The sequence below is a fragment of the Phoca vitulina genome, unplaced genomic scaffold (genome assembly GCF_004348235.1).
Source record: "Phoca vitulina isolate PV1807 unplaced genomic scaffold, GSC_HSeal_1.0 scaffold8, whole genome shotgun sequence".
In the NCBI taxonomy this organism is placed as follows: domain Eukaryota; kingdom Metazoa; phylum Chordata; class Mammalia; order Carnivora; family Phocidae; genus Phoca; species Phoca vitulina.
Genome location: NW_022589711.1, coordinates 27,005,997 through 27,030,139, shown reverse-complemented (window position 1 = coordinate 27,030,139; position 24,143 = coordinate 27,005,997). Strand labels below are relative to the sequence as shown.

The following is a 24,143-nucleotide window of genomic DNA, read 5'->3' as shown; positions in this document are numbered from 1 at the left end:
GTTGAGTTTCCATGCAGTGTAATTCTATGAGCTATTTCTGACAGCCAGACAGAGATAAGAATTGGGCCTTTCACAACCCAAAAATCGGTCATTTTCAAACCATTCAAAACACATACCAAACCTCAGGGAGTGCAGACGAAGTTGGAAACTTCATATTTAATAAATTTCTGCATTATTTTTAAAAACACTTTAACTTGTTTTTAAATAATGCTATGTCTACACAAACACGGAGGAGTGAATAATTCAAGCATTTGTCTGAACTTTTTAGGCCAAAACCATTCTTTGCTTCATTACCTATTTCAGGCAAAACTTTAACAGGACGCATGGGAGAAAAAGTAAGGATAATCTATTCTGCTTTTTTTAAGACAAATTTAGTCTATAGAGTAAGAATCTGAAAGGCAACTTCTTCAAACCCCTCGTTTTAAAAATGAAGAAATATTTGCCCAGAGAGGTGACATAAAACCCCATGTCATGTAGCTTGTTTAGACAAAAGCTAGAGCTAGAACCAGTTTTTCTGACTTAACTTTGTGTTGTTTACCCTGCCTGTCTGTTGTACCCAGTTGATTCTGAATGTCTCCGGGTTCACACCGATATAAAGCAGTATCCCTTTGGAGAGTGTGTGCACATGTACATGCATGCACAAATATTTGTATATACGAGAATATATGTGTATAAGCAGTCGTGTCTACTAGATTCATGACCATGACTGGAAGGGGTATGTAATATCCAGGATCCTGAGAAGAAACAAATGGTACTCAAACTGGGCATTTTAAGAAAAGTTTAATAGGACTATTTATAAAGATATAGGGAATTCACAGAGAAAGTCAAGTTCCCTGGGCTACGGGAAGGTTTCTGGCTCTGTGGGAAAAGTTGTCTGGGAGGAACCCTGTGAACTTCACTTTCCATCCTCTGATAGCACCACCTACTGGCCAAACCCAACCAAACGATGGATGGCAAAGCAGTGGAAGGGGGCAGTTCACACAGGCCAGTCTTCAGAGGCAGAGAGCAGGGCAGGAAAAAGGGAGAGTGAAACATGTCCAGCACGGTATATTTGTATACTTGTGTGTGTGTGTGTGCATGTGCAAAAAGGGAAATACTGTAAAGACAATATTGCCCTTTGAAAGTTGAGTAAACAGGAAACTACTGTGAAATTAAAGTTGCTTAGCAGTTTATCTTGTTTCACAGGTAATTAGTGCTGTTTAGAAACCACTTTGAGTTCTCCTTAGAAGCCAAGTAATAAGCCATTTTGGAACAATCTATTACTACACACAAAAGGAGGAATGTTCCTACCACTCCGAGTAATGATGGGACCAGCAGAGAGGATGGCGTTTCCAGACGTGCTCTGGGGGCTCCAAGTGGTCCTCCTCCCCACATCTCTCCTTTCTTTGTGGCCGCAAATCTGAGGTGTTAATGAAAACAAATGAAATTCCACACCGGCACAAAATTGGTTCTTTATGGCCATTTGGAAAGCAGATTCTTTTGGAAGACATACCACATGTTTAATTTTATTCGTTTACTTCTGTGCATTTATTTAATTACTTTGCATATAACTGCTACAGTGTTTCTTATTCTGGCTTGGGCCACATTTCTTATTTCCTCCCGTTATAATTGTGCTTTGCCTCATTAATTTACATAGCTCAATGGTTCTCCTGAAAAAGAGCTGTGTTTATCAAACTTTTCTACTTTTATTTCTCTCAAGACTTTAATAAATCTTTTCCTGAAATTTTGGTCAGTGCAGAGTCACGGTAATGTGGACTCGCCATTTAACCCCATCTGATATAGCTAGTTAGGACTAAAGTAATCAATTGTTGTGAAGAAATGCATGAATTTGAGCATAAATAAAAACGTATTAAAGCTATTTCAAATTTTAAAATGTGCCTTCATTTTTCTCAGGATAATATTGATATGACCTTAGGGGGACTGTCAGAAATAGATATCTTTTTTTATTCACTAGGAAACTGATTAATATGATGGCTGTATGCAATTCAGATCCACACCTATTTTATAACTTCTAACTTGTAATCCAAGGGATTCCTGGGCTATCAGTCCCAAATCTACCTTTCTAGAGCCGGCCCTACCCCCTCCCTAGGTTTTCCAATCATCCTCTACTCTGTCCCATAACCTTACTGAAGGTCTGGTAGTTCCCTGGTTACTCTGTCTTATGTGTCTGTGAATTTGGTCAGCCTTTGGAATGGGGTTTCTCTCACACTCTTGATTTTGTCCCTTTGGGGTTCATCCATCTTCAAAGTCACACCCCGGGTTTCATGTCTTCCATCAAACTCCCAATCTCCCCTGTTCTCACTCTCTCACAATGGTGAATACTGCCTCTTACAACAACCCATGCATGTGTCTGAATTTGTACCGTAACATTTTTGTCTTATTTTCTTCCATGACTGTCTCATGGTCCTCAAAGATCAGCTAAATGAGCTCAGAATTTATGCACACATGTCTGTTTTCCCAATATTATGCTTGGCACAAAGTAGGCATTCAATAGATCTCTACTGCATGAATAAATAAATAAACCCTACTTCAAACTGTTTGGCCTGATGCATATTCACTTTCTATATAGAAATTAGTCCCTAACACTGGATAACCTTTCAGCTTAGATCAATTTGACAATTTAGAATTAAGTTGCTAAAAACATACAGGCATAAGGAAGGGGCAGTCATCAGCTCTGCAGAGCTTGGTAACACAGTGCAGGAAGACGGTGGACATTTTCTGATTCTTGTGTTTCACAAATCGGAACACTTCAAAGGAAAACCGGCCCTGTTGGCTTCTGCCATTTTCAATGACGGTGGTCTGAGGATCTTTGTCACAGCTACATTTTAGGGAATGTGAAAACAGGATGTTACTGGAGATTACCAGCCCACTGGAAATTGTAAACTAATTTCTGCAGTATTAAGACCTAACAAAATCATGCCATGTTACAGATATTTAATAAGAGCATAAGCTAACTCAACAAATACGACAAGAGTGACCTAGATAGTAAAGTTTAAACAGATCAATTTCTGATTATAATAGTACCATCAAATTTTAGAGGGATTATACTTTCATAAGGTTCAAAAATCCAAACAGTATAAAATATATGTAGTGCAAAGTCTCCCTCCCATCATTGCCCTTGTCCACACCATTCCACCTCCACATTCAGATCTGCCAGAGGTGACCTCACTTGCTACTGCATCCTCCCAGGGTATATACATAGAGAAGCTGAAGCAATGAATTCTTATTGTTTCCTCCTCAAAAAAAACAATAGCACACTATCTACATTGTTTTGTCCCTTGCCTTTTAAAAAATTTAGCAAGGTATTTTAGGGATCTTTCCATATGAGTATTTAGCAAGCCACCTCATTCTTTTTGCATACTATACAGTATTCCATCACACACATACACCAGTGTTTACTTAATCAGGTCCCTACTTACGTACCTTTGCATTGTTTTAAATCTGCTTTTTACAAAGTAATAATGAATAGCCTTATAATACATTATTTTGAACATATGCAGAATTATCTGTACAATATCATTTAATAGATTTTGCCACATTGCCCTCTATAAATATTGTTGCATTTTGTACTCCCCCAGTAATGTTTGAAAAAAATCCTTATTTCCCCCAGAGCTACATCAACGAAGTATATGGAAAAAAAATTGGATTGTTCACTATTGGGTAGGAAAAATAAACTGTCACCATATAATTTTAATTTGCATTTTTGTCAGTGGAAATGACTATGTGCGTCTTTTCATATACATTAGAGCCATCTGTATTTCTTTATCTGAAAATTGTTTATGTCCTTTGCCTAAATTTCTATTTTGTTGTTGGCTTTTTTCTTCTGATTCCTACAGGTTCTTTATGTGCTAGGAATACTAGTTCCTTGTTTGTTATATAAGTTGCAAATTATTTTACTTTGTTGCTTAGCTTTGGACATTTCTTGAGTGTGCTTGTGTGTGTGTTCATACATACACAGGAGCTTTATTTTTATGTTAAATTTTCAGTATTTTATCGTATGGCTTTTAGTAAGTCATATCTTGTTTCATTGTGCTTTACTTTATTGTGCTTGCAGAGATTGTGATTTTTACAAATTGAAGGTTGGTGGCAACCCTGCCTCGAGCAAGTCTAGTGGCACCATTTTTGCAACAGCATTTGCTTACTTCCTGTCTCTGTGTCACATTTTGGTAATTCTCACAATATTTTAAACTTTTTCATTATTATTATATTTGTTATGGTGATCTGTGATCAGTGATGTTTAATGTTGCTACTGTAATTTGCATCCCCCCAAACTATGCCCCTATAAGACAGTGAAGTTAACTGATAAATGTGTGTTCTGACTGTTCCACCAACCAGATGTTCCCCCATCTCTTTTTCTCTCCTCAGGCCTCCCTATTCTCTGAGATGCAATAATATTGAAATTAGGCCATTTAATAGCCCTACAATGGCCTCTAATTGTTCAAGTGAAAATAAGAGTCACACATCTCTCATTTTAAATCAAAAGCTAGAAACAATTAAGCTTAGTGAGGAAGGCATGTTGAAAGCTGAGACAGGCTGAAAACTAGGCCTCCTGCACCAGTTAGCCAAGTTGTGAAAGCAAAGGAAAAGTTCTTGAAGGAAATTAAAAGGGCTATTCCAGTGAAGACACGAATGATAAGAAAGTGAAACAGCCTTATAACTGATATGAAAAAAGTCTTAGCAGTCTGGAGAGCAGATCAAACTAGCCAAAACATTCCCTTAAGCCAAAAGCTAATCCAGAACAAAGCCCTAAATCTCTTCAGTTCTATGAAAGCTGAGGGAGATGAGGAAGCTACAGAAGAAAAGTTTGAAACTCGTAGAGGTTGGTTCATGAGGTTTAAAGAAAGAAGCCATCTCCATAACATCAAAGTGGAAGGTGAAGCAGCAAGTGCTGATGTAGAAGCTGCAGCAGGTTACCCAGCAGGTTCACACAACGTCCATTCTGCAACCCAAGGATCAAGGAGTAATTTTGACTTCAAGTCTTATTATTTAAGAAATACATTTTGTAAGGCTATAGGTGCCATTGATAGTGATTCCTTTGATGGATCTGGGCAAAGTTAATTGAAAACCTGGAAAGGATTCACCATTCTAGATGCCATGAAGAAGGTCAAAATATCAAATGACTAGACTTTGGAAGAAGTTGACCCCAAGCTTCATGGATGACTTGGAGGGGTTCAAGACTTCTATGGAGAAAGTAATTGCAGATGTGGGGAAAATAGCAAGAGAACTAGGAATTAGAAGTGAAGTGTGAAAATGTGACTGAATTACTGCAATCCCATGATAAAACTTTAACAAATGAGATATTTCTTATGGATGGGCAAAGAACGTGGTTTCTTAATATGGAATCTACTCCCGGTGAAGATGCTGTGAAGATTATTGAAATGACAACAAAGGATTTTATATAAAAACAGTTGTTAAAACAGCAGGGTTTGAGATGATTGACTCCAGTTTTCAAAGAAGTTCTACTGTGGGTAAAATGTGGATAAAATCAAACAGCACTGCATCCTACAGAGAAATCGTTAGTGAAAGGAACAGTCAACCAATGTGGCAAACTTCATTGTTGTCTTATTTTAAGAAATTGCCACAGCCACCCCAGCCTTCAGCAACCACCATCCATCAATATTGAAGCAAGACATTCCACCAACAAACAGATAAGCTCAGATGATGGTTAGCCTTTTTTAGCAATAAAGTGTATTTTAATGAAGGTATGTACATTGTTTTTTAGGCACAATGCTATTGCACACTTAATAGACTACAGTATAATTTAAACATAACTTTATATCCACTGTGAAATCAAAAAATTCAATTGACTCATTGTATTGAAACATGTGCTTTACCGGAGTGGTCTGGAACCAAACCCACAATATCTCCAAGGTATGTCTGTATTTGGACCAAAGATGGATCATTCTTACTCCCAAGTTTTAAAAATATTTCTTATGTTAATATGGTTTCCTCTGCCACTTTTAAAGCTGTAGTTTTGCATTTAAATTAATAATCTATTTAAAGTTTATTATGGTATATTAAATGAACACCTGTTAGAATGGCTACATCAAAAAGATAAGAAATCACAAGTGATATTTTCCTCATGGTTATGCACTGTCCAACACTATTTTTAAAATCTCTGTTTATTCTACTGATTTGTGATAGCACAGTCTATCATATCATAAATTCCCATATGTTTTGGATCTATTTCTCAACTCACTATTCTAATTTTTGTCTATGTGGCTAATCTTGCATAATCACATTCCTTTAATAATTTTAGAACTATTATTAAGTATAATATCTGGTAGGGCCATTTCCATGTTTTGGGGTATTTTGTGGATTTGCTCATCCCTTTTCTTGATTAGGTTAACCTGTGATTCTCTATTTGTTTTTTCAAAGAACTTCATTTATTGCAAAATTTTGGTTCATATTTCCAATTCTGATCCAAGTGTTATTTAAGTGTTTTAAACTTCTACATAGCGGTGACTTTCTGTTTTCATATTGTTAAGCATTGTCAGCTATTAATATATAGCTCACTGACTATATCATTCAGATCTTCTATACCCTTACCTAATTGTTGGCTACCAGATCTGAGTTTCCTGAGAGAGGGGAATTAAAGTCTCCCATTTTTATTATATTTCTGACTATGTCTTTTTATAGTTCCCCTTGTTTTCACTTGATGAAACCTTTGCTTTCATACAGGTCATCCTTTCTTTATGTTGATGTAAGTCTTCCTTCAATTCAGGGAAGTATTCCTGGAATATATTTTTAATTGTTTGTTCTATTATTTTGGATTCTTTGTAGGGAAGGGGGAATTCCAATTATGTATATTAGACATGTATTGGATTCCCTTGGCCTACATTTTATTTCTATCCTTTCTACTCTAATCCTTTTTATCTTTTCCTTTGTATTTGTTTCTTTTTATTTGCATCTTCCTAGTTTTATTTTCTCTGTCCCATACTGTGCTTTCTGCTGTGTCTATTTTCCGTAGAACACCTAATTGTGTCTTCCTCCTGTTTTACAGAAATGTTTCTGTAACACATTTTTTTCCTATTCCATCTTAAATTCTTCCAGTTCCCCTTTCTCATTCTTTTTTTTAATTATATTTAATTTTAAATTCCATTTAACATACAGTGTTATTAGATTAGTTTCAGGTGTACAATATAGTGATTTAACAATTCCATACATCACCTGGTGCTCATCACAACAAATACACTCCTTAATCCCCATAGACTTACGTTTTTATCATAGTATCATATGTATGTGTATATTAAAGATAACATGCTTTACTTTCAACAATATGCATTTATACTCAAAATTTTTATATTCAGTTTTAGTAAAAATATCTATCAGCACAATCTCAGTTTAGTAATTAATAAGTATTTTTTATTATGTTATGTTAATCACCATACATTACATTCATTAGTTTTTGATGTAGTGTTCCGTGATTCATTGTTTGCATATAACATCCAGTGCTCCATGCAGTATGTGCCCTCTTTAATACTCATCACCAGGCTAACCCCTCCCCTCCCCCCCTCCCCTCTAGAACCCTCAGTTTGTTTCTCAGAGTCCATAGTCTCTCATGGTTCGTCTCCCCCCTCCGATTCCCCCCCCTTCATTTCCCCTTTCTCATTCTTGTAGCCTTCCCTTTTACTGTCCTATCCTTTCCTACCTGAGTTCTTATAATTCTATCACTATCACTACAATTTTTTTAAAGATTTATTTATTTATTTGAGAGAGAGAGAGAGCACACAAGTGGGGGAAGGGACAGAGGGAGAGGGAGAGAGAGAGAATCTCAAGCAGACTCCCTGCTGAGCGTGGAGACCAAAGCAGGGCTTGATCCCATGACCCTGAGATCATGACCTGAGCCGAAATCAAGAGGTGGATGCTTAACCAGTCAAGTGAGCCACCCAGGGACCATGCCATCACTATGATTTTTCTTTTAAGAGAACTTCATTTAGACATTAGAATAACCTTCCTAATAAAATTTCATCTTTTCAAAGTGCTATATAAATGGAATCATGCAATATGTAACCTTTTTGGGATCTGATTTTTTTACTCTGTAATTATCTAGAGATACATCTATGTTATGTGTATCATAATCCATTCTTTTTTATTTAGGAGTAGTATTTCATGCCATGGATATACCACAGTTAAATTATTTACCTATTGAAGAATATCCATTTTTTTCCAGTTTTTGGCTATTGCAAATAAAGTTATCATTAATATTTGTGTACACATTTTTTTGTGTGAGTCTCTTACATAAACCTCATAATCCTGAGAAAAATGTCCAGGAATGCAATTGCTAGATTGTAGGGTAGTTACATATTTCATTTTCTTGTTTATTATTGTATTTTTAAGTACTAAATTTTCCATTTGTTTCTTCTTTATGTCTTCCATTTCTGTTCAGAGACTTCCCATTTCACTGTTAAGGCTTTCTATTTTTTCATTTGTTATAAGCATGTTTGCTATTGCCTGTTAAAACTTTTTATGATGACTGCTTTAAAATCTTTTTTTAGATAATTCTAAACTCCCTGTCACATTTATTTTTGTCCTTTTTCCATTCATTTTGAGATCTTCCTGATTGTTGTTGTGACAAGTGATTTTTACTGAACCTAGGACATTTGGACCATTATTTTATGAGCCTCAGGATCTTATATAAACCTTGTATTTTAGCTGGCTTCCTTTGCCAACACTTCATCAGGGAAGGAGGGATGCTGTCATTATTGCCAAATAGGAGTAGAAACCCAGACTCCTTCTTGGACTTTCTTGACCCCCAACGAGTGGGGATCTTGTTAATGCTGGGTAGGGTGGGAGTTTCTACTCCCCATTAGGCACCCACTAATATCTCCTTGACAAGCTGGGGTGGGAGTGGCCTTCCACCAACACCCCAAGGACTATGGTCTTGTTACTGTGGGGTAATAGTAAATGCCTGACTCTCCACTGGGACTCCTTTGACATCAACCCAATGGGGCATGTAAGGGTATTTCACTATTGCCAGGTGAGAGTAGAAGTACAGAATCCCCACTCGCCTTCTCTGAAATCATCCCATAGGGGAGATTGGGATACCTTGTTACAGCCAGACAAGGATGGAAATTTGGCTGTCCACTCAGTCTTTGTTGGCCTGGGTGGGAATGAAGCCACAGTTTATTTTGTGGTTTTATTTTGTGGTATTAAACCAGAGTAGTACAATTATTGTGTAAGTTTTCTGTTTTACTTTGGCTTGAGAGGACAGGCTTTATCATCATTCATTCATTCATTTGGACAGGCTTATCACCCATTCATTTATTTATATCCATGCCCCCTGGTATTTCTGAGTTACTAACTTCTTCAGCTCTAAGTCTGAAATATATGAGACAAAAAGAAAACCCAGGAACTCACCACAATATCATTCATCAGGTCTCAAAGTACCTAGCTGGTTGAACCTGATCTCCATCTTTTTATCTTTTTATATTTATTTTGTATATAATATTAAGGGATATTTTTGTACTTAGCAGGAGGAATAGGCAAAACTCTATCTACTCAATCTTCCCAGGAATGTTTTCAGGTCATTTATTTTTACTACAAAGAAGGATATCAATTTTTCTTTTTTTCTTGTTTATTTACCTTCTCTTTCCTTCCCTTTCCTTCCATTACTTTCCTTGCCCTTGTCTCCTCTCTTCACCCTTGACAATTTTTGCCTTGCCTCCTTATTCTTTCTTTCCTTCCCCTATTGTCCTTCTCTTCTCTGCCGTTTCAATTCCTTTTCTTTTTTTTTTTTAACCTTTGACTTACTTCATTTCTCTCACCCCCAAGTCTCTGTGTCTGGCAACCACTAATCTGTTCTCTGTATCTATGATATCTATGAGAGTTTTTTTTTTTTTCCCATGATATCCATTCACAATTTCTTTATCCAGTCATCAATCAATGGACACTTAGGTTGTTTCCATGTTTTGACTATTTTAAATAATGCTGCAATGAGCATGGAGGTGCATATATCTTTTTGAGTTAGTGTTTTCATTTTCTTGCATAAGTACCCAAGAGTGGAATTGCTGGATCAAATAGTGATTCTATTTTTAATTTTTTGAGGAACCTCCATAGTGTTTTCCATAGTGGCTGTACCAATTTACATTCCCACCAACAGTGCACAAGGGTTCCCTTTGCTCCACATCCTCACCAACACTTGTGATTTCTTATCTTTTTGATGTAGCCATTCTAACAGGTGTGAGGTGATATCTCTATTTAGTATTTGTTTGCATTTCTTTGATGATTGATGGTGTTGAACAGCTTTTCAGGTACCAGTTGGCCATCTCTATGTCTTCTTTAGAAAATATCTATTCATATCTTCTGCCCATTTTTTGATGAGATTGTTTTTTTACTGTTGAGTTATAGGAGTGCTTTATATATTTTATTTTTTTAAGATTTATTTATTTACTTGAAGGGGGGCAGAGGGAGACAAAGAGAGAGAATCTCAAGCAGACTCCCTACTAAGCACAGAGCCTGACTCCAGTTTCAATCTCACAACCCTGAGATCATGACTTGAACTGGTATTGAGAATTGGACACTTAACCAACTCAGTCACCCAGGTGTTCCTTTATATATTTTAGATATTAGCCTCTCATCAGATATATGTTTTGTAAATATTTTCTTCTATTCAGTAGATTGCCTTTTCATTTTGTTGATGATTTCCTTTGCTGTGCAGAAGATTTTAGCTTGATATAATCCCATTTGTTTAATTTTGCTTTTGTTGCTTTATGGTTACTTTTCAGTAAAAAAATTAATGTTGCAATGTTTAATTGCAAATCTTATCTGTTTCATAGCAACCTTTTCCAGTGAGTTTAATTTATCTTTAAATTTTTTTTTCTCAGCTATTTTTTACATTTCTTGTGTAGTACATTGGAACACTGTAAGCAGTATCTTCATTGCTTAACATTCACATTTGAAAGAGTTGGATTTCCCTAGACTTGTCCTTTTCTGAGGACTCTTTGGGCAATGTGGAACAGTAATGACCTTCCTCAAGGATTTCCTCAACTCAAGGTTACCCTGCCTTTGTTTTAGAGGGACAGACAAGTTTCCATTTAATGTGCATTAATATAGTTGAGTTTTCCCTGCCTCTCTGAACCTCTCTGAACCTAAAGATGTTCAAGAGTTCTACTATCTCTACTGCCTCTCTGAACCTAAAGATGTTTAAGAGTTCTACTATCAGCTCCATGTTCCTCAGCTTCACTTACAAGCCTTTTCCACCAAGGCCCTTGTCTTCCCAGGTGAATCCTTCACTTTTTAGAAGGTATACTTTTCCTGGCACTTTCTGAGTTCTGCCACTTTTGAGTCTCTGGTCATTCTCTATCCCTTCATTCTCCACATTCTCCAGGGCTATTGGCTTGTTGGTTTTCGGCCCCGTTCCTGGCAACTCCCACTCAGAGTGGTACCCTCTCCTTCTGGGTGTGCATCTCTCCTGGCTGTTTCTGAAATCTGCTACCACCGGGACCCCTTAACATTGACTTTTCTTCCCTGCTTCTCCTGCCACCTCTCCCCACACTGTTTCCTGCAGGCCTCCCTCTGCACCATTTGCTCTTGATCTTAATTATTTTTATCAACACAAACACATATTTGGGGATTTCTCAGTTTTCTTTTTCACCTACTTTCACTAACACTGACATTTGAGAAACTGATTTAGTTACTCATTTCACTCTCTATAGTTCTAATAAGAACACCAAAGAGATTCAGCCCTAAACCATAGTCATACTAGAAGTCTGATGATCATATTCCAGATTATCAGCATGTGATCATTATAGAAATTTTGGAAAATAAGAAAAACATCAAAACAAAATGGTTCACAATCCTACCATGCATAAATAACCACTGTCAGCCTGTTGATGTATTTCCTTACAGTCTATCATATATTATACAAATGAGGTTCATTGTACATACAATTATATATGCTGATTCTTTCACTTCATATTTCAAATCACTTAAATTTTAAGGAATCACATATTTCCAAGGATAAAAATACCAAGAAGACAGAAAGGTAGAAGATAAAATAGAACCAATCTTTTTTTTCTGTTTTATAAATAGCTTTATATAATTTAGTGCCTGTATGAGCTCCCAAATCACTAGTTCTCCATAATTCACCTAGCCATTTCCTCACTGCTGAACATCCAGTTTGTTCCCAAGTTTTAGCATTTTAAATATCAATGATAGATCAGAAATCATAAATATTTTAGAATATTCTTCCAAATTTGTGGGTGTAGCATCAAAGAATATGGAATTTTTTAAGGCTTTTGATACATATTAACATTTTTTTCCCAAAAATGTTGCCCAAATTAACACTTACAGCAATAGGATATAAGAATATCAGTTTGACCTAGCCTCTGACCATCATCTTAACCTTGATTAGCCAATAAAACATATTCTTTTGGTTTCCCATCATATTGCTCCCATCATGTGTCAATAAGCAGCAGTGATCTGAGCCAGCTGCATTTTATAAGCATGATTAGAAGCCATTGCTTGACTCTCAAGTCTTCTCTGCTGTCAGATAAAAATGCTGAAAGGAAACTGGGATGATTGAATGTTTTTATGATCAATGTCCCCTTTCCCTAAATGTAGATTACATTCACTCTATCATTGTCTATGAAGTTGAAGTTATTGGCTCTGATAAAAAAGGAGTAGTAGGCTATATCATACTTTCATATTAAATAATGATAAATGAAGAAAAGCATTTGGGGGTCTAAATTATCCAGGCCATTACTTTAATTTTACTCTCCCTGACATACAATGAGAATCTAGCCGCGAATAAATAGTACCTCCCACTGCCTTTCTCTGATTGCCAATAATATCCTAACCATGCTTTTTCTAAGACAGTGAAATATTCCCATATGTCCCAAACATGAATAAAACATCTTTGATGGACCTAACTTACTTGCAGTTCTCATTCAACAATAGCTTTATCAGCATTTTGTGTTGAAAACTCTTCTCAACTGTTTTACTTCCAGCTTTGTAAGGACTAAAAGCTCACAATGTAAAACTTTAAAGTTAAAGGCTACAGAAGTGTCCTACAATTTGTTTATGTAACTTGGAGTTTTCATTTCAATTATCTACAATTGGGTCTTTGCTATCAATACAAGGCTTACCTAAGGAAGAGATCATATCGAATATCATCATTTGGGTTCCCCGATGGGGTTGTGTAGCAATAATCCATTAAGACATTCCATCTGCAGAAAGAGGTAAGCATAATCCAGAGTCAGAATTTCCTTTTGAGTATTAGTTACTAATCCAAGGGAAGTAAATATTGACAAATATCTTACCCCCACAGGATAGGACTATATTTTTGTTAGTTATTTCAGAGGCTTCTTGTTTTAAAATGTTCTCCTAAGCTCAAGGTGTTTAAAAATCTGCAGCAAATTGCGATCCTACATCAAGTGGGGTTAAGGCTAATATCACATACACAAAAAAATTGTGTACATGATAGCTGTTCAAAGTCTGAAGAAACAAAAGCCAAAAGTGAGCTACAGAGATGCTTCTATGTTCACTATGAACAACGGCCTTTTGTTTCCAGAAGTTACTATCTCTAAAAATGACAGAAGATATTACAATGCCACATACAACAAGGAGTTTGGTGCATAAATTATACACTGAAAATTATGCCAGAATCAGTGGTGGTGAGAGTGGGAGTCCATGATAGACACTGTTTTAGGTAAAAGAAAACCATGAGGCAAATACACAGCCTTCCTCCACAAGGCCATACTGTGCCTACATTATTTCATTCTAACTCTGGTGTTATAAAAATGACTAGTCTATAGGAAGTAAATGACAATAATTTTTTTAAATCCTGCATTTGATAAGATAATTTTAAAGAATCATATATATCCAAGAACAGCAATACTAAGAAAGAAAGGGAGAAGGTAAAGAACTAAATTTCCAGAGTATACTGGAGAATACTCTTCAGGATGCAAAGTTTATGTAATAATATGTGATTGGATCTTTATAATAATATTGGATTGGATCTTCAGCTTGTGAATTCACTTTCAATTTTGATCATTCTGGATTATCTAAAACGTGATCATATGAAACTTGATTATATGAAACTTGATCAATTTGGGGTTTCTTACGGAGATGTTTCTGAGGATCATTTTATATAATTTTGGCCCAGATCATTATGAGGAGAGTCCTCTTGTTTTTTTAATAAATTTGTATTAAATAATAACATACACATAAAAAAGTGCACAAATCATCAGTGTTCACAAAATGACTACATCTGATTCATCATCTTTCAGATGAAAGACTAGAACATTGTGGTATCCCAGAAGATCTGCCACTTCCAGTAATTCTCCCTCCTTCTTTATGGGAAGACTTGTTATTTTCCAATTAATGACACAAAGTAAGTGTCACTCCCTAATCTTTGTAATTTGTTATTTCTACTTATTAGCATTCCTAAACGGTGTGGCAATGACAGTATTTTTTAAATTAAAAATGAATGTACTATTTTTATGATTCATGAGGCTTTCCGTAGTCAAAATGTTTTAACCAACAGAAAAAAGAAAAGAGTTTGAAAATACCTGCCATCCAGATTAGTGGCTTGTACAGCTGCAAATACTTTGGTTTTCAAAGGTAATCCGATACTTGGGATAATTAACTGCTGACTGTAGGTTGAATCCTAATGATGAAAAAAATGAGCAATTAATCTGTCATTGTCTTCCAAACAGCACATTTACCACTCAAAACAATAATGTCATATAAAAAAGGGAGCAAATCAACATAAATATACAGAATCAACCCCAAAAAGGATCTAGTTAATCCTTTAGTTTCTCAGCAGAGCTGTTCTTAAACCATATCCAAGTAACAAATTCATTTCCATGCATAAATCTTTTTGTTTCCATGGCTTATCATATATAATTGTTAGTGTTCTGTGTATTTAAATTGCATTCCATGGTTAATAGTCAGTAGTTAATACTTAACTTGTTTAATAATCAATTGTCAATAGAGTTTATTTAAATTAATACTTCATTTACTTAAATTACTTAGTGGCTAATACTCAGTTTCTTTAAGTTACATCTACTTCAGTTTAAGCCCTTTGCCATTGGAGTTATAGGTCTTTATGCTCTTGATAATCTCTCATTTGCCCAAAATCACTTATCTGGCAATTTGAAAGTACCAAAATGTATTTGAAAACCAAAAAAGAGACCAACATGTCCTCTAAGTTGCCAAAATGCATGCCATGGAGTTCCTTCACCGAATTCCTTGGCAGTTACTTATAGAAGGGTGTCTCAGGGCTTCACTTCCACCTTTTTACCCTTATTTTATAACAATTCTCAAGAGCTTATTTGTATCACTGCCCAACTTACAATATTAAATCAATAGGTTAGAAATTGAGAGGTGAAAGCTTTAATTTGATAATGAAGAAAAAACAGAAAAAAATTGTAGGGAAAAAAAAGAAGAAAAGAAAAGAACTTCTAAAAACGTAAGCTGTCAAATCATTTAGCATGCAAGCAAACTGTTTCCCCCAAATTTAGTAACCCTGAAGACAGTGATATTTTGCAGCAAAGGAAAAATATTAATGTTCATTATGAAATTTCAAAGACATCAAGCAAAGGCAAAATACACAGCATATTCTGTTTAAGAAGGCCGGAAAGAAAGCAACAGATTTTGAATTTTTGAAATTATAAATTTTTAAAATTATGGTTTGGACACTTTACTTTTGAAACAGTTGCACTTGTATGGAACATTTCATTCCCAAATAAAGTCAGATAAATGAGGGATTATATGCTGTACTTATTTTCTCTATTTCTGTGATAAATGATAATAGCTCCTTCAACCATTTCTAATAGGTAGTATTTTTATTTATCTTTCTGGCTCCCTTTGCAAACTTCTCCAAGTATTCCACTTCATTAAATATACAGATCTTATACTTGCATCAGCAGGGTCCAGAAGAATGTTTACTTTTTTACAAGTATCATACTGCTAAGTCATTTGCAAATGATGTGACTCAGCTGTGGTTTAATCATGAATTATCACATTTTTCCTAAAATTGCTTCTAAAGGTTTTTTTTTTTACTTTGTTTTGTATATTTGCTTTTTTATTCTTGTTAGTACAATATTGTCTGTAAAGTCAATTATACTTATTTTAGATTTTTTTCTTCAACTTTTAAAAAATGTTCATAATTACTGTAGTACTATTTCAGATTTACTCTTTCTGTATTTCCTCAGAAGAGACTAGTATTTAGGTACAATTCAAATTCACAAAGTCATCTTCATTTCCATTTCCACAGAGGAGAACACCAATACATTTATATTACATAAAAATAAGGCCACAGTTCAACTTAAAATAATCCACATTTATGGAAATCTCATAGTCAATAAAAGTCATCCTTTTTTATAAATATAATTTTCCTAAGTATACTTACTGCACTTCCAGAATACATAAATATAAACAATTGCATGAATGCAAACTAGGTACAACTTTTCCTTTCCAAAGAATGAGAGTAGTAGGTATATAACTTTTCATCATTCCTATGGGCTAAAAGTCAAAAACTCTGCATGTGAAATAGGAAGATACGGCCAGTGATGGTTATAAAATAATACTCATTTTGAAATGTTGCAATGAAATTACATATGGACAACTAAATGTTAGTGTTCCAAACAAATAATAAGTATGATTTTAGATCAATTAGTGAAAGGAAACCAATTTTTTTTTTCTAGTCTAAATTACTAGGTTTTTTTCCTTGTTATTACAATACAATTGACTGTATTCCCTAGGCTGTACTTTCCACCTTTGTGACTTATTTATTTTAAAACTGGAAGCTTGCATAAATTACTAGTTTGGTAACATCCTGTATCATGGCAAAATATTACATCCATGCCATGTTAAAAAAGTAGTTGGGGGCAGTGAGGCTCTTCTATATGATACAGTAATGATGGATCCAAGTTATCAACATTCATCAAAATCCACAAAATATACATGAAGAGTGAAACCAAATATAAACTATGGACTTCAGTTAATATATATATGGGTTCATCAACTGTAACAAATATACCCCAAAATTCAAGGTGTAAGTAATAGAGGAAATTGTGTACAGGCACGGGAGTTCTGTGGGAATCTCTGTATTTTCAGATCAGTTTTTCTGTAAACCTAAAACTGCTCTAAAAGTTTGTCTATTAATTAAAAAAACATTTTGTGGAGAAATGGTTAAATTTCATTAAATAATTGTTTAGTAAATAATTTTTAAAATTCAATTTAATTTTTTAATTCAACCATTAATGACACCTTTATTGCAAACTGGTTAAAAATGAGATGTGTTTATTCCGTTTTCTGAATTATATTTTTTAAAATATTTTATTTATTTGAGAGAGAGAGATAGCAAGAGAGAGCACGAGTGGGGGGGGAGGGAGGGATGGGGAGAGGGAGAAGCAGACTCCCCTGCTGAGCAGGGAGCCCAGTGCTGGGCTGGATCCCAGGACCGCAGGATCATGACCTGAGCCGAAGGCAGATGCTTAAACAACTGAGCCACTCAGGCATCCCCTGAATTATATTTTTAGAACCTGTTCCCATCAGAGCTCTCAGGATGTTGAGTCTTATCAAATAAAAAGCATGACACATCAAAAAAAAAAATGAGAAGTGTTTTGACATTACCTATTTTATTTATAGTCTGATACCAAACAATTGGTTACCTTTTTACCACAGAATTAAAGTCTTAAGGTTATCACCAAATTACAGGCTTTTATTTAGCATTAAGATTCTAGCAAGTTTTGAGGGATTATGTCTAGTTAGCAACAGGAGAATACTATTTCTAATGATAAAGGAAAGACCCTCATAGCAAAGCTCTCCCCAAATCCACACGTCTAAATTTCTATTTTCTGCTTTTCCAGTAGGAGAATAGTTTAATTTCACAAAAAATAATGGTGTCATTAAATGCCATGTGGGTATATTTTTTTACTTTTTTAGGATCAGGAAGTTTCATCTTTGTTTCATTCAAATATAACAAATAATACTGAATCCAAACCAGTCACCTCAATTCTACCCCAGGGAGCTTACACATATAAATCAACAGATAGGAATTTTCCAATTTAAAAATATTGCTCAAAACAATAATAAATATCTGGCCATATTGGGAATGAATATTGGCACATATTTGCCGAGCATTGTGGAACCGAGTAACTTGGCAGTTTCTTCTTGCAGAGGAAAGTTTGGAAATGACAGAAAGGCAATCTTCATTCCAACACATTTTAATTTGTTGTTTAGAACTCAGTGGTGTCAGACTACAAACTTATAAACATGATTTTTTTAAATGCCTTTGGAAAATGTCCTACTACAATATTTATAGCTCATTATATTCAAAGTATAAAGCACTGACTTTTAAATCAGTTGCATGAATTATAACTCAGTGCCATGATGACATGAATAATAATGTAAAAATCAGATTCATAATTTACAAAAATGTTGGTTGATAGATTGAAAAATTGATATTTAAATCAGGCATTTAAAATGTATGAATAAAAACTTTTAATCAACATGAAAATATCATTTGGGGGATTAATGTTAGAGTTATAAATAGAAATCCATGTATTTTTCACGTCTTGCTGCCACTGTCGATATTTACATGACAAGAGTTTAGACAATACTATGTAGTCAACCCAAATTATTTCAAAGGTGACATAATTGTCATCAGCCAAAACCCATATTGAAAATATTAACACATTCATCACCAAGAAAAGTATCGTTTGGACTTTTCCTATCTTTTTATCACAAAAATATTACTTCCCAAATCTTGACCCTGACTATGGCTACACGCACATGCACACAAATAAATATATACATATAAATATAGATAGACACTTGGAGTAACTATGTAGAATCACATTTACAAAATAAAATCAAAGTCATTTATCAACTTTTAGAAAGTAATGGAGTTTTTAGTATACCTTTATCACTAAGATATATAAAAATGCTGGTAAAGATGGATAAATGTTACCAAAGTATAACAGGGTTAATGTGGCTTTTGGTGGATTTTGATATAAAATCCATCCGCATAAATGGCTCCTCAGAACAGTGAGAGGGAACATAACATCCTTCACCCATCAACTTACATTATAAAGGAGCAGGTTCAAAGTGCTGACAAATGTACCATTGTTCTCTCTCACAGAAATAGCAGCTGAGGACCTAAAATAGATTTAGAGAAAGGAAAGCATTGATGAGATTTTAAATTAAAAGTTTCAGTTATACATTAATGTTGGATTTAAGGCACTAAAACTCTTGAGTAAGCTTGATATACTTTTAACTAGGCCTGGAGTAGGCACACTCTTTAAATCACTGAACAGATAAATAATCAAAAAGCAAGAGAGACCAAATAAAGACAGACTGTTCTTCATGATCTTTTTATTTACAAAGGCATCTTTGCATTTTGCATTGCATATATGGGACTGTTTAAAGAAAAATGTCATTCCAATATAATTTGAATCTGATATAAGTACATTTTCATCAATCCCATGAGAAGTTTCATGAGATCAGGGATTTTGTTTTACTTTGTTCACTGCTAGAACATTGCATGGCACATGGTAGAAGTATAATAAGTATCTATTGAATAAATGAATGACTTTCCATGTACACTGCAGCTCAGGAATGTGTTTATTGGGGGAGAGAGGGGCAGCAGAGTAAGTCTGTGACATCCTAATGACTCACTTCCCTCTAGCCCTGTATCGTTTTGACTCAAAACCTTTCTTTTCTTGTCTTCCAAGTCTTGCTTTTTACCAAGGTATTTATCATCACTGTGCCATTAAAATCAGCTGTAATCATTTTTTTTAACTGAAACAGAATGCGGCCTCCACGTTCCCTCATGACTAAGATTAAACAATCACTATACCTTTGCGAAAGCAAACCCTAGATCTGAGGAGAGAAAGTTTTCACTCAATTATCCATTTTGTCAAAACTATTTGACAAATCCAGAAGACTATGTTATAAGGTGAACATAACCCTGTCTTGGAGTATGTGCTTTGGGAAAAATGAGTGAATGCATGACTGTAAGCAAAAGGCTATGACCTCAGTCCATATCCGAAGCTCTTTGGCTCTGAGTGATGTCACCTCTCTTTGGGAACCATCGGCACTTGTGCAGTTGACACCTCAGAAGAGGCATGTGGTCCCCAGATTCTGAGGCAGTAGAGTCCAACAGTGAGAGCTTATGGCAGAGACTGAAGTCAAGCAAGACTCGACATGCAGTAACTAGTCTATGCACTGGAAACAGGACACTCCTGGACCGCATCAGCACCCAGAGTTCTTAGCTTCTTGGGCAATTCTAAAGGGCATGAGGAGAACCCCCAGGTAGACATCTGACCAGTTTGAGCCAGTTTTAATTTGGGGGGAAATACATATGCGTATATATATATCTGGTCTGTTGATATGGGTCATAACAATGTCAGATCGATCGATCGCTCGATCGATAAAGACAAGACTTAATATGGTTTCCATTACTTTGAGTTTGGCTATTCTCAACAAATCCTGCTATTTTTATAAGTCCCTTGAGGATAAAAAAATGACTCAAACATGAAGACAGAATGTGAAAGCAAGGATAGAATGTGAACTTACGAGGCAAGCTGAGTATTATTAACCAGGTATTCCAGTGGGTAACTACAACTAAATTTGTAAAGAAGCCCAGGTAGATAGCTGATGATTGTTGGTGGGTCTGGAGTATCAATGTATCCCGAAATATTTCCTATTTGTACTGAAGTTGCATTTCCATAAGCACTGACTCCAGAAATTGTGGATACCTATTAAAACAGTAGATCAAGTTCAATGATTAAATAGATATATGTAAATCTAGGCATTTCATATGCAAAATAAAACATTAGACCAGATCATTCCTAGGGTCTATTTCAACTACAACGTGCCATGGTTTTGAGATTATATACACATAATGCTATTTATAAGTGATTACATATGTCTTTTAACTAAAGGAAACTTCATATTCACCAAAGACACTTTATTCATAATTCATAAATAAGAAAGGAGAGGGATTACATGTTCAGAGGGCTACAAAAAGTAATTCAAAAATGTTCATGAGTAAGGTCCAAATTCTGTGGCCTGGCTTAAAAGATCCCTGTTAATCTGATCTTGTTTTCCACTTTGGCTTGGTATCTCCAGACTCATACTCTTGCCTAATAATACCCCAACCATTGGGACACCTGGGCGGCTCAGTAGGTTAAGTGTCGGTCTGCCTTTGGCTCAGGTCATGATCCCAGGGTCCTGGGATCGAGTGCCCCATCGGGCTCCTTGCTCAGCAGGGAGCTTGCTTCTCCCTCTGCCTGCCATTCCTTCTGCTTGTGCGCTCCCTTTCTCTCTATCTCTGACAAATAAATAAATAAAATCCTTAAAAAATAAGAAGAAGAAATGATGCCCAGCTACAAGGCCCTTGTGGCTTCGCACATGCTCCCTCTGCCTCCTTCCTCCCCCACTTCACCATGACATATCCTGCTTCTCCCCTGGATCTCCTGTTCCCCAGGAAAGCTCCTGACTGCCCTATAGGCAGTGCTCATCTCCATCACAGGCAGAGGAATGGTGCATGAGCAGTCTCCTGAACTGTCAGTCCCCTTCACCATAATCAGAGCCTCTTGTGGGTAGGGAGTCCTCTTAGTCTTATTTGCCTTTGCATGGTCTGCATCACACAGTGACACCAGCATCTTGGGACCCCTGAGATAAATTCTGAACAAATGAATTAAGGTCACAAATTTTCTGAGGGTCAATCTGAGGGCTTTCCTCTGTGATACTTACATGGAGACCCTCATCTCTTTCCAGGGCAATAGTTCATAGAGCAATAGTTCATAGATGGGCTTCAGGGGGATTATGAACTCCCAGAAGTTATATTAAAATATTGTCCATATGTGTATTTTCATGGGACTGATTAGCTTTCATTGGATTCTTCAATCCCACTAAAATTTAAGAACCACCATTTTAGGAATAATCAATAATGTTCTTGACTTTCATAACACCATAGAGGAATACAGCTTCTTCCATTATGTCAAAGACAGTATAACACTCAATAAATACTTTCAGCAGATTTTATGGAAGTCTGTAATACTTACTTTTCAACAATAGAATAAACTTTATGCATGAACCTAGAAGTACATGGGCAAAGCTGAGGCAATTATCAAGCTAATTCATGAACAGAGCCAGAATCATTACAAATGAAAACATTTTTTTATTCTAATCCAGTGATGTCACAGTCTACTTAATTTTTCCCATGTAAGATTATCCTTGGAGAAGACTCCAAAGTTGGTGACATCTATGGCAAAAATGAAAAAATAAGCAAATCCCCTCCTCTCACACTTCCCTGACTGGCTAACTAAACATACCAACTCTGTGAAAACAAAACAAACACAACACACAGGTATATAGCAATTTTTATGCCCAAGTTATTCGGCCTTAAAAAAAGTAAATAGCACATGCGCGTGCGAACGTGCACACACACACACAGATGCTTCGCCTGGCATTTCTCCTGAACTACTTTCTTGGCAGCAGGGCAAGACTTAAATCTGGAGAAGAAAGCGCCCTGAAGGAGAGACCCCAGGGTAAGGTGGGAGGGGGGAAACCTTGGCTCTCCATATGGGCTCCTCCCTCCACAAGGAAACACAGACATGTAATAATCAGCCTGCATCACTCTCCCTCAGGCCCACCTCATAACCTCTCTGTGCACAACTCAGAGAGATGAATAAATGTTTTTAATAAAAAGAGTCAACAATACTCACGCTGCAGGCTTGGAAACGGTCATGGGCACAATATTCTAACTGCCCTCCGGGAAAAGATAAAGAAGGAGATCAAAGAAATCTCTCTTTCCTGTCTCCCATCTCCCATCAAGTCTTAGAAACCCTGCCCTTAGAGAAATTAAGCCTTCCCCTTTAATCCCAAACAATAATTTATGAAGAGGAAAAGCCAGTTTCTCCTCATTCACTGGGCTAAGTGGTCATGCTCACTGTATCTCCTTTTTGTCTGTGCTAGGATTTACCAATAAGATTATATTTAAACAAGCAAAATGAAAAAAACGGTACTCAATGAATTTCAGTGTAACACCCCTCAAATCATAATATTTATACTTCAATTAATTTTAATTCCTGGGAGAATCAATTCCTTATTCAGTTTCTTCTCTTTTTCTTTCTTTCTTTCTTTCTTCTTTCTTTTTCTTTCTTTCTTTCTTCTTATTTTTTTGGTGTTCAATGCAAGTATAAATAAATGAATAGCATAGACTAGTTGTTCTCATTCAGGGTGGAAATATTTGAAGCAGTATTTTGATTTTCACAATGACTAGAGAGATTTCCTTTTTTGAACAATATACTGGGATTTCATGAATAAGATTGGATATGAAAAACATTTGGAAATTCAAAAGACAGTCCCACACAGTGAAGAATATCACACTGAAAATGCTGACAGCTCTCTCCCACAAAACACTGCTGTGGGTCATTCCATGGTAAACATGGACCTAGAAGATTCTGAGTTTCCCAGTCTATATTTCATCTTTCTTTCTGAATGAGGTCACTAAGAAGCAAGGGGCCAAGGGATTCATTGCCAAACTCACCAGAACAAACAAATTTTGTATGATAAGATAGTTCCATAAAAAGCATGAGAAGCATAGCTAATGATAAACTGTAGGGAAATGTTCATCAATGTCACTCCCACAAATAGTGTTGTTTAGAATAGCACAGCTGATCTCAGTCCCCTCAACTTTCAGCTACAATAAGCAGAACCATTACTGGGAAATAAAATTGTATGTCTGAAGCCTCAAACAGGCAAAGAAAATGATTTGCTCAGTTTTATTGGAATTTTTTCTTGAAAGATTGGGCTTCTGATTATTTTATGAAATGGGGAGACTTTTTGTCGTGACCCCAAACCTAGCACACAATTTCACACTTATCTTACCACTAAGTTGTTTCCACAGCCCTCCAAGGTGCTGAGATTGATGATGAAAATGACCACTGCAGGAAAGGTGTTGTTATTGATGAACCCCCTGCAGTGGGAGTCCCCATGCCTTCCATTCAGTGCCAGATCAGTTTCAGAATAACCGGAAAAAAGTACGGTGCAAAAATTAATCTTCATTGTAATGGCTTGCACCCCACAGTAGACATTGATGTCTCTTTCAGCTGAAATAAAAATATATATCTATATAAAAACATTAGTCACAAAAGCACAATACAGGGTACAAGAATAACTCT

General features: G+C 35.8%; 1 protein-coding gene across 1 annotated transcript in view; it reads right to left on the bottom strand.

Annotated features, from left to right (window-relative positions):
- ZPLD1 (zona pellucida like domain containing 1) overlaps positions 1-24,143 on the bottom strand; it is a 43,274-nt gene that overhangs the window by 4,978 nt on the left and 14,153 nt on the right. Inside the window, exons 2-8 of the mRNA XM_032406209.1 lie at positions 23,851-24,071; positions 20,530-20,711; positions 19,038-19,110; positions 14,514-14,611; positions 13,089-13,169; positions 2,647-2,818; positions 1,291-1,399 (exon numbers count right to left, since the gene is read on the bottom strand). Coding sequence (XP_032262100.1) covers positions 1,291-1,399; positions 2,647-2,818; positions 13,089-13,169; positions 14,514-14,611; positions 19,038-19,110; positions 20,530-20,711; positions 23,851-24,071 — 936 coding nt within the window. The remainder of the gene's footprint in view (positions 1-1,290; positions 1,400-2,646; positions 2,819-13,088; positions 13,170-14,513; positions 14,612-19,037; positions 19,111-20,529; positions 20,712-23,850; positions 24,072-24,143) is intronic.